Below are 11,848 nucleotides of genomic sequence, written 5' to 3'. Positions count from 1 at the left end.
CATTGCCTCATTGCTCAATCGTCATCAACTGGTTGCTGCAAAAAAAAAAAATAAATAAAAATAAAAGTAAAAAGCATTGTTAAACTTCATATATCATTTACCTTTTAATTTTGAACTTCAATAGAATATTATTTGGCATACTTTTTCATATAAAATTGATCGTATTGTAGATTATTTTACATTCTGTGCAATATAGTGATAATAATGTGGAAGTTAGACTGGAAGATGTCCGCAAACCTAAAGATGACAATGTTGTTCAAGTTGAATTGGATTCAATACTTGTAGAATGTACCGATGGCCATGGTAATGACAATGTTGATGAAGGGTCGGGCACAAATATAGTGGCAGTAGCCTAACTTCATATATATGCAATAATATCAAGAGGTACATAGACACGGATGAGAAGTATCAGCATATTATTCTAGTGGGACTACGCACTTAAAAAATCATTTATTAGTTGTTTAAGAAAGAATTTCGAGAACATTAGGCAAATGCTCCTAATAGTATCACATTTTGAGGTAACGCTTTTAATATGTATATTTTGCTTATTTCAATATTAATGTATTTTAATTACATTATTACAATTTTTTTTTTTTGCATTATTAGGTTTTATATGTGTTAGCCCCACATAGAGGTGAAGTAAAATGTAATGTTCTGTATGATTGTTTGATGGATTAAAATATTGATAAGAATGTGTCAACTGTGACTATGGATAATGTGTGGCTAATGATATAATGATTGATGTATTATTGGATAAATCTTTACCAAATTCATTGAGTTTATGTGGGAAAATTTTCTCATCTGTTGTTATACTCGTGTTTGAATTTGATTGTGAGGGATAAGATGTCTGTGATGGATAAAGGTGTTGAAAATATAAGAGATAAAGTCAATTATTTGACTACTAGATATGGAAGAGTTGAAATTTTGAGGCTATAGTGTGCAAAATAGGTATTGTAAACATCAACAATTTGGTTATTGATTGTAAAACTCGATGGAATTCAACTCACCTAATGCTCGCTATTGCTTTGTTGTATAAATATGCATTTGGTTAGTTAAGTCAAATTGACAAACATTACAAATGTTTGCCCAATGAGTCGAAGTGGGATTTGACAAAGGTCTTGTGTGCTCATTGAGATTAGTTTTGTATGTTACAAAAATTGCTTTTGGATCTTGACATTCCATTTCTAACTTATTTTTTTCCTAAAATTTGTGAGATTATACTGTGAATAAATTCATGGGAGAAGTTACCCAATACAGGGATTAGGCAAATGGCCAAAAATATGATGTCAAGTACGAGAAATGTTGGGAAGTTATCCATGGAGTGGTGGTTATAAGAATATCTTAAATCCTTGGTTTAAGAAGATGACGATTCACTTCCCTTTTCCTAGGGTTTATAGAGATCAATTTGTTTATCAAGCTGAAAGAGTATAAAAAATTCTTGATGGAGTGGTGAAATAGCATGAATTAAAGCATACAACAATAAAGGAGATTTTGAGATGGGCAATTCTTCTCGAGTACGTCTCAAGTTTTTATTTTTAAGAATTCAAGTATGGCTGGTGAATAAGATTCATTTGTCTCCAAACAAGTCAACTATAAGTAAGTTAAATTGGAACTTACTGAGATGAGGGATTTTGCCTAATATTAACCACAAGTATTATTGGCATCCGAATCCACATACATTTTTGCAGATCCGAATACAAATTCAAACATCAAAAATATCAATTCAGATGTAATTATATCCAAATTCGGATCAGAATTTTACCATCCCACTTTTCAACTACTCCCCAAACCCAATATATTAAATATTTATACTTGATAAACAAGAGCATCAATCAATGTACCTGTATGAGAATTGAGAAACAATGAACAAATAAATGTATATTTTAGTCAGAAATTTAATTTGACGCATTTCTCAGTCAGGGCCACACCCCAGCCAGCCCTTTACCTGACCAGTACTACTACTAGTCTACTACTACTACTACTTATGAGTAGTGACAACTTAACAATAAAGAAACAAAAAAGAGGTCTTCATTCAACTTCATACTTTAATTCAAAAGCTCTTTATTTTTCAATTCATCTTTATTTTTTTCCCCTAATTCCTCCCCTCTCTCTCTCACACTCAAAGTCTCAACCTCTCTCTCTCTTTCTCTCTGTCTTTTCTTTCTTTTCCTCTCCTTTTCTCCACCTCCTGCACTTCTTTTCAAAACCCTAGATTTCAAATCTAGGGTTTTGTTTGTTTTTTCATGTACTCAAAAGCGTGGTCCGTCAGCTGATCTCTAGTTGAGATTCTCTGTGTTGCACTTTTAACTGCGATTTATTTTCTACATTTTCGTTTTTCTCTGATTAGTTCCTCAATGGCTTTGCTTGACTGAAATGTATAAACTTTAACTGTATCTTGCAGCTTAATTGGTGTCTTATGTTCTTCTTTTTTCTTTTGTCTGGGTTATAAATTTTCTTCATTTCTAAGAGAAACCCCCGTAAAACCCTTGTTTTGTTTTGAGATTACACTCTCAAATTCATGATTTAGGGTGAAGGGGAGTTTTTTTTAATTCATTTTCCCAAACCTTTTCTTTAGACATATACAAATCTGTGTTTGTTATAAGATTTTCCCTGTAATTTGTAAAATCTCCTTTGGAGTCCGTAATTGATGTGGTGTTAGGGAGATCAGGATCTTGTGTGTATTTAGTTTAAGATTTTAGCTTAAGTGGCTTAATAGACTCATTTTCTAGCTACCCAAAAAGAAAAAAAATTCATTTTCTACTTAGTAAATGCATGGACGGAAGAGAAGCTATGGTTGCATCAGGGGGTGTCTCTGGTCCCTATTACATTCAACAACATAGAGGAGCATTCAGTGGTTCTCATTCAGCAACACAATCTGGTTTAATGCAAACCCCACCTGGGTTTAGATCCTCGTCAAATCTTAACATTCCAACTCAACCAAATGTGGGATCGACATTTGCAGTTGAGCCCAAACATGTCAATTTTGGCCATAACATGAGTGTGCCATCCGGGGTGCCACTAAGTGATCCAGTGAAGAAGAAGAGAGGTAGACCCCGCAAATATGCCCCTGATGGGCAGGTTTCCTTGGGGCTTTCGCCATTGCCAGCCAGGCCAAAGCGTTCTCCGGCATCTGATTCGCAGGCCTTGAAACGGAGTAGAGGGCGGCCTCCTGGGACAGGCAGGAAGCAGCAGTTGGCTACTCTTGGCAAGTCTTTTACTTTTGATATGGTTTTGATGTCTCAACTATATTGTAGCTTACAGGATTATTCAGTTTGTGATGCATTTTATCTAGATAGTGATCATAAGTCATAATGTACCTTATAATATTGTAGCATTTTTTGTGTTTAATTAAGGAGACAGCATTTTTTTTTAACTCGTTTTAGAGTATATTTTCTTCTATGGTCAGTTATTAAAGACATGCAATAATAGTCATCTGTTTTCATCTTTTTAAATTGAATTTAGTGTATTGCTTGTATCTTTGAATCAATTATCCATTATTTAGACCATCTTATTTTACTTTTTGAGATCCACCTAATTTTAGCAATTGTAGATACTAGTGACTGCAAAACACTATTAGAATTTGGTGATTATTTTTGGAAACAGAAGCCAGAATTTCTACAGATGAACGTGTTTTATGTTTGGACCTCTAATTTCTGAAACAGTCCTTGCATTCATGTTTTCTGTGAAATATTTATATGAAAAGAGGTCATGAATTTTAATGATAGTGTGATTAATTATGCCTTGCACTTTGATATCTTTATTTCTGTTTGCATGCTAAAATTCATGTTGGGGCTTCTCAAACTGTTTAACTACTTTTATGTAGGTGAATGGATGAATAGTTCAGCTGGAATTGCTTTTGCACCGCATGTGATCTCCATTGGAGTTGGAGAGGTATGCTACACTCATTCCAGTTTCTGTTTTATTTATGTTTTTGATGTTATTGCACTTTGCATTTATTGACTTCCTATTCGTGTTTAAATCGTATGATTTTAGAAACATGCCTATATGATGTGGTGTGGTTGCTTTTAAAGATGGCAATGAAAAGTTGCTTTGCCAACCAGTATGGTGATTACTTCCTAGAAATCTAATAGGTGGCTGTCATTTAATATAGATTTCATTTAGTATCCATTGGCTCATCCAATTCTCTTGGAAGTAAAAGCTTCCTGGATACAACTATTAGTTTATGCTTTATTAGCTATATTAATGGTACTTAACATCAATGAAACATAAATTGGAGTAATTTACATTTCACATGTGTATATGTGAATTCATGATGTCAGTATTTTGGAACTTTTGCTTATTGTTTTGTTAACTTGACCTCTTCTCCCCCCCCCCCCCCCCCCAAAAAAAAAAAAAAAACCACATTAGGAGCTGACAGTTTTATCCTTTGTAGGACATTGTGGCTAAAATGTTGTCATTTTCACAACAGAGGCCAAGGGTTGTGTGCATCTTGTCAGGCCGTGGTACAGTTTCTTCAGTAACACTCCGTCAGCCTGCAACTTCAGTGCCCACCGTCACCTATGAGGTTGAAGCACTCTGTTTGTATCTTTTTCTTTTTTGGAAAAAAAAAATTCACCAAAAAAATTTTCATTTTTGTACTTTACCATTTCTTTGCCTTTTGCTAGTTCCATGATAGTTTTGGTTCATAATGTGGAATATGAAGGCATTGCATGCTTTGTTTTTGATCAGTGACTTTTCAAGCAAATATAGTTTACCCTTATGGATTGTAATGTCTTATTAATGTGATGGAAATTTCTTTAGCTCTGTTAAGTGAATCTAATTGTGGAATTTAACAGAAGGGCATTGAGAAAGTGACCATTGATAAATTGTAACCAAGGGATTTCTGGGTATCCAACTAAAAGGGTAGAGCCCATCAAAAATAAAAGGATAGCAGTGAATGTAATGTTATGATTTCTGCTTCAGAGAAAAAGGCTGCAGTAGGCTTTTTCTGTGAATATGCGTGTATGCTGGAGTAAAATTAAGAACATCTGTAAATTATTGGGCAAGGATTGGATGACGAAGATATGTTGAGGACACTAAGATCTTGACTAACTAGTGGTGCTAGAATATTAACAGTGGTAAGGATCTGATGGTGTTTGCTAGTTGGTTTGAGAGTAGCCAGTGTTGTGATGGCTTAGATGCAATTGAGGTGACATGAACCTTATCAGTCAATTACTGGTGTCTTTTTTAGATATATACTAGCCAGAAGCATCAACCTATGTATATTCTTGTAGGTCGAGTTATGTGTAACAGATGTGGTTATGTTGGCATTGCCACAGCAGATGCAATTTGAGTGGGTTGATTATAGATGATAGCAGCTGAATCAAGATGTATTGGTTTATGTTATCATTCTAGATGTAATCTGGATTAATTTAGTAGCTTGTTTCCAGGGCATTGGTAAATCAGCCTAACCTATACAATGCTGGAAAATAGCAAAATGACATTCCTAAAGATAGAGATGCGATGCTATTGAGGCTTCATCTTTCTCATTGGTTAAATGCTGTTTAATTTTCTGGGATTATACTTTTGGCTGATGTGAAAAATCCTATGCAGCTAAGCTGTCCAATTTCATGTTTATCAGATACCTTTTTCCAGATAAAGTCTAGGTTGAGTTTATCCATTGCTTTATGGTTTGTAGAACTAGAAGCCCTAGTATATAAGGGTAGTGCCTATAAATGATAGGAATGAGGCAGGGTGACCTGAATCTTCTCTCAGTACTTCCCTATACAGGATCAGAGACTCTCTAGTTCCTGTTCCCAATTAGGGACACTTGCACTCTCATTATTGTAAAAATAAGACTTGTTTTGAGAACGAGGTGTCAATCGTTTAATGTCCTACCCTGTCCATCTCTCAATGAAAAGTGCATTACATAGGACAAATGGTGACAAATTGGATTGTTTGGCCTTCTCTAATTCTTGACAATCTGTATTATAAGAATTGCCAACATTTTATACTTTGAACCTATCTTATCCTAGAAAGAAACGTTTTTTTTTAGGACGCAACCTTGGATTAGGGTTGAGTTAAGGTATCTGCAGAATCCATTATTTGGCCACTCAAATGTCATTCCCTTTTCTTAAAGGAATAGTTGGCCCAATGATTTGGTTACTAATTTTATTGTTGAATTTTAAACAACTCTAAACTCTTCAGTCTTCATACATTTCTTTCTACCCTTTTACATTTGTGTTTTTGTTCCCCGTGACAGCATTTTGAATGGAATGGAGGAACTGATTTGATTTATTTAGCTTGTGTAGGGCCGTTTCGAGATATTATGCCTGTCTGGTTCATTCTTACTTGCTGAAGATGGCAGTCCTCGTGATCGAACTGGTGGTGTAAGTGCTTCCCTTTCAAGTCCTGATGGTCACGTATTCGGTGGTGGAGTTGCTGTGCTTATCGCAGCAAGCCCAGTTCAGGTACGCTACTGATTGCTCCAAATTGCATCACCTGATCTATTTGTATCCCTACTCACTGTCTTCAATGTTGCTTGTATTGAAGGCATGCGTTAATTAGGTATGAGTTAGTCTGTGAGCATGTATGTGGAGTTAAAAGGTGATTTCTAGTCTGTGATCTGAAGAGTAATAAATGATAAACATTGCCTACTGCAGGTGGTGGTATGCAGTTTTGTATATGGTGGTTCTAAGATCAAGAGCAAGCAAGTTGCTGCCCCTGAAAATGACAAGAATTCTACGCCGCCACCGAGTAATAAATCAGCTACCCAAATTTATCCACCTGCCTCCCAAAATTTTCCCCCCTCCGCAATGAATGCCTGGTCCGGTTTTCGAACAGCTGATCTGAGAAACCCCCACCCAGATATTGACCTGACTCGTGGATGATGATTTGCTGCGACAAACACATGGTGTTTTGTACATATGTGTTGTTGTAAATGTACTGTCTGTGAAAACCATAAACATCTGAGATTCCACCTTGTTTGCCCACTAGGGGCGCGGGGTATGTGCTAACTTAGTCTATAACAGAGTCATCTCGAGGTTCTCAAACAAATGTGGGAATTAGTCAAACATTTTTTTTTTCGGTTAGCAGGTTGGAGTTGAAAAGATTTTGGGAGAAAATAGTCAGTCTGTTGTCTTAAATTTTAGCATTTTCTTTAGTGCTTTAATTTTTAAGGTGTCTAGATTATGTTGTAACCCATTTCTTGTTTCCTTTTATTTGATTTAAGTAATTAAGTTGTTGGCAATACACTACTACTACAGCTACCGACGTCCGTTGTCCAAGGAGTCAAGGACAAGGATCCACTGCACTGAGTCCAAAATGATTGTTTGGATTTTGAAGCGGATCAGCCAAGCTTTTTGCTTGAAAGTTGTCCAATTGGATTCAAAAAATGGTTGGTAAAGCCAGAATTAACCCATGGAAAGAAGAACTAAACTTTCTTGACCTCTATGTATTCGCAGTGAACAGAACGGTTAACGATACTATATATGCCTACAAGTTTACTGATCAGAGAGTAGTATGTATGATTCAAACTAAATCAGGACTAATAATTAATTGAACTCAAAAACTTTTTCTACACAAAAGGAAAAACAAAACAAAACGTGTCTCCGTACGGTTTCAAGATTTGGAGTGGTAGGGGATGAGGACTCTGTAACCAGGGATGGGTAAGAAAACTCACAACCCACGATCTAACCCAAACTCAAATCAAACGACCTAGCTTCAATGGGTTAAAACGTTTATTCCCGGACCGTCGCAGGGAAAACTATAACTGAAATGTTTGGGCTCGGTCCAACCCATTTCAAAAGCTGATTATTTAAAAATAACATTTTTATAGAATAAGATACCAAAAGTTCTTTAGATAAAAAAAAAAAAAAAAAAAGAGTACCATTACAACAAATTTGTTCAAATTAAGAATTTACAAAATACAAAAAAAAAAAAAAAAAATTACTGGCCTGAAACCTGCTGTGATTGGAAATATTCAATTTCTTGTGTATTGCAACTACCAACGAAGGATAATAATAATAATAACAATAATAAATCCTATCAAATTATATGAACATTTGTTTTCCTTATTTGTTATTTAATTAAGAATTATTCGAAAAATAACCAAAAAAAAGAAGCTATATATAGTATTTATTATATCGATACACTGTACTTGTATGTTTCATTTTGTCAAGACACAAAGCATTATTTATGAACTTAATATAACCTCGGCCATAAGAGAGGAGCCAGTAGTTTTCAGCCATTACTCGGTAGCTCATTCGCCGTGACCAAAAAATGAGCAATAAAAAATGTGTAAAGACAAATCAATTATTTTAATTAACTTATCATAGATTTATAATGATCTGTGTCCCTGGTATTTTTCATTCATATTTTTACAAATTTATCATTTTCCACATAAATACCGATGAGGCAATATCACACACAGTAGAACTTATGATCAGAGAATATTAAAGCGCTAAAACTATAAACAAATATATAGTTAAAAGTTAGTAATTTCAGTCTGGAGAGTAAACATGATCTATACAGTCAATGCTAGACTAGTGGACAAAACAGTATTTTTCATACAATGTTATCCGGGTTACCAAAGGCACTTTCTAGAGGGTGTTGGTAGGAGTTTAAAATTTTATCGAATAATGCAACTAAACATAACATAAGCATCAATGAATTTTACTTTGGCCGTAACATCTTTCAATCATTGCAGTTGTAGCCTCGCAATGAAGTCCTGGATTCAAAAGTAAACTACTGCAAATCTATAGAGAAAGATTTATACATTTCCCAAGTGGCTGCATTCGTTGAATAAGATTTTGTTTTGAATTGAGTTACTGTAATTTTTAAACTATAATTATTACGGAAAAAAAATTATAATTATAAATAAAATAAAAATTAATAATATGTAATAAACATAAATTTTAAATAATAATTTTGATAAAATTATTAAACATATAATAAATTTTCTACTATACAAGTAAAATATTATATCAACATAACTTTTAAGTTATAGCAATGTTTACTAAATACTTTAATGTTGTAACTTAAAACACCTTAATGCTGCAGCAACTTAAAAGATATAGCTAACCAACCTTAATACCAAACGCAATTTAAAAGATATAGCAATGGCACGACGACATCTGTAGAGTCTCACCAAGCACCTTTTATTTTGAATTACAAAAACTGGGGACATTCATTACATACAAACCAGGCACTTATCAACTGAATTTACTTCGACATTAGGAAACTTCATTATATGTAAACAGATATTGAGACAAAGCTAAACATATATTTCCACCAGAGTGCTTATACAGCATGATACTCTAGTTTTATTAGCAAGAAGCTGATCATGCAAGCTGTAGCAGCGGTTAAGCAGTCTCCAGAAGTTTCTTTATATCCTTCTGCAAGGGGGTAACAAACATTAACAAATAAGTTTATTAGTTAATAAAATGACACCACTGTCCAGATTATCATTAAATTTGGAAGCGCAACAGCCACTAACAGCACAAGCACTCTAATACTACCTCAATGCTCAGAGGGCTAGTGGTGGGGGCATAACGCTCAACAACATTCCCCTCCTTATCCACCAAGAACTTGGAAAAGTTCCACTTGATGCTGTCTCCAAAAAGTCCACCTTTGCTGGATTTCAGATGCTTGTATAAAGGAGCAGCATTATCACCATTAACATCAACCTGTATCAAAAAAACAATATTAAGTTTGTTGCCAAATATCTCCAAATATGATTAGAAACTCATGAAATACATATAAACATTTGGTTCTTCCAGCAATATCTCAAAGGCACTCCTAACAAGTGACTTCTCACATCAAGGTAATGGACTCATCAAGGTTCACCCAAAAGTTCACACAATAATGTAAACAAACCTAAGAGCAATATTATCATCAGAATATATTAATAAAAGAGACACTCAAGTTCCTGGGGCAGCCAAAGTTAAATTCTAGAAGAAAAAGAATGTTTTAAGTCCAGATTCCTCTCGTTTCATCCTAATTCCCAAAGCAATCAGTGAAATGCTTCAGGCATTAATAATTTTAAGAAATGATCAAATCGAGGTACTTTAATGGAGCATCATATCTAGATGATTTACTGCATATCAAATGAATGATTTATATAAAATATGTAATCAAATAAAGAAATGGTGACCAACTCCAGCTATTCTATATCTTATCCAGAAGCATATAGCTCGCTGTGTGTGAGAAGCTAGAGTAGGAATGCTACATGCAGAGGCAAAACCATGAGAGTGTATTTTCTGTTTATAAAATTTGTAAAGTTGCAGAGCGAGTACCTTATCAAATATGGGAAACTCAGCCTTAAAGCGAGTGCATGCAAATTCTTGAATCTGTTCATTGTCTCCTGGCTCTTGAGCTCCAAACTGATTACAAGGAAAGGCCAGAATCTCCAAGCCTGAACTAACACAGAAAAGAAAAAAGAAAACAGCAAAGCAAGGGTACAAATATATTAGTAAGATGTTAAGAAATATTTTCTTCCATTGACTATGCAAGAAAGAATAGAGAACTTGAAACTACATAAGTCTTATTAATGTGCAAAATCATCAACATACTAAGAAAAGGAGGTACGAAATAAACCTTGATTCTTGTACTTGTCGTACAACTGACTCAGCTCAGTGTAGTTTGAATTGGTCAAGCCACTGCGTTCAAAATCAGGTAAATGAATAAAACGGATAAAGGAAAAAATAAAAAATAAAAAATAAAAAATAAATTGCCGCCGGCACTGCGCAAGAATTAAAGAGTCTCTGGGTGAAATCATCTCTTATAAATGCTTATTTGTATTGAAAGCATGCATGCTTCTGAGTAATAGCGTTAATTAAATGGAAGCATCAACGATAATCAATGAATCATTAGTTTTTTCAAAAAAAAGTAAAAAATGAAAGGAGAAGAGGCATACCACTGTGATGCAACATTGACAATCAAAAGAAGCTTTCCCTTGTAGATGCTAAGATCAACATCCTGTCCCTTGGCGTCCTGCACATATGATAAATTTCATAAAAATAAAACAGATATATTTGTCAAATCCCAAATTGAATTAAAAATCAAAAGGAGGGAAGGAAAATGACCAGCAAGAACCCAATAATAATAATAATAATAGTAATAAAGCCGACCTTAACAGTGAAATCGTGAACTGAAGTTTTCGATTGGCTTGCCATTGTATGATCCGATCTCGAAGCGAAAAAACAAGGCCTTGAAACCAAAGAAATTGGATTACTTTTCGAAGGTCTCAGAAGGGTTTGCTTATAATTCGAAGTGAAATGTCTTGTCAAAATATGGGAAGTTGCGATTCCGAGATTTCGTTTAAGGAGGTAACAGCGGAGCATTGAGCAGGATTTTATAGAGTTTGGCGTCCGGAGCCCCGCTCGTGTGTGATATAGATTGTGGCTTACACGTGGATGGCAACTTCAGTTACACGTGGAGTAGAGCTACTAAGATGTGTCAAATCTAGACCTGTACATGGACGGTGGAGATTTGTTTCATTTGCATCAGCGAATACGTAATTGTCGTTTTCTAGTTGATTTTGTTGTGCGAAACCGCGAACAAACTTTTGTCCCGTCGACGTTCCAATTCCGTTTTTTGTGCGCGTTTTCTTCAGTTTTTGTTTTCTCTCGAATCTTCTCTATGGAACAATGAAAATGACTCTACGGCTTCAAGGCATTTGAGCGTTCACAATTCGCAGCAATTTTTGTTTCTAGAAACATTATCACCTATTTTACATCAACCCCTTTCTTCATCTTTTAAAATATTTGGAATTTATTTTTTCAACGAGAAATTTTATTGGGATTACTCAATTTTTTATATTATCATAGCAAAAATCGATGCCATTTACACAAGTTCCATAGCAAAAGAGATAGAGAGGAACTAACTCGTGAGTCACTATAGAAGAAAA

The 11,848-nt window shown here is 34.7% G+C and overlaps 2 protein-coding genes across 2 annotated transcripts; one reads left to right on the top strand and one right to left on the bottom strand.

Moving 5' to 3' along the window:
* Nucleotides 1-2,097: 2,097 nt before the first annotated feature.
* Nucleotides 2,098-7,196, top strand: LOC18047406 (AT-hook motif nuclear-localized protein 5). Its single transcript, XM_006439525.2, has 5 exons — nt 2,098-3,205; nt 3,824-3,891; nt 4,394-4,525; nt 6,252-6,410; nt 6,603-7,196. The coding sequence occupies exons 1-5, from the start codon at nt 2,773-2,775 to the stop codon at nt 6,828-6,830; spliced, it is 1,020 nt and encodes a 339-aa protein (XP_006439588.1). The 5' UTR covers nt 2,098-2,772; the 3' UTR covers nt 6,831-7,196.
* Nucleotides 7,197-9,073: 1,877 nt separating this feature from the next.
* On the bottom strand, nt 9,074-11,297 carry LOC18047405 (probable phospholipid hydroperoxide glutathione peroxidase). The gene is made up of 6 exons (XM_006439523.2): nt 11,070-11,297; nt 10,856-10,932; nt 10,537-10,598; nt 10,236-10,354; nt 9,459-9,626; nt 9,074-9,335 (listed from the first exon to the last, which is right to left on the bottom strand). The coding sequence occupies exons 1-6, from the start codon at nt 11,280-11,282 to the stop codon at nt 9,303-9,305; spliced, it is 672 nt and encodes a 223-aa protein (XP_006439586.1). The 5' UTR covers nt 11,283-11,297; the 3' UTR covers nt 9,074-9,302.
* Between the last annotated feature and the right edge of the window lie 551 nt (nt 11,298-11,848).

This window comes from Citrus clementina, unplaced genomic scaffold, assembly GCF_000493195.1.
Source record: "Citrus clementina cultivar Clemenules unplaced genomic scaffold, Citrus_clementina_v1.0 scaffold_3, whole genome shotgun sequence".
Lineage (NCBI taxonomy): Eukaryota > Viridiplantae > Streptophyta > Magnoliopsida > Sapindales > Rutaceae > Citrus > Citrus x clementina.
Note: the sequence above shows the minus strand (reverse complement) of the source record. Positions and strands in the feature narration are given on the sequence as shown.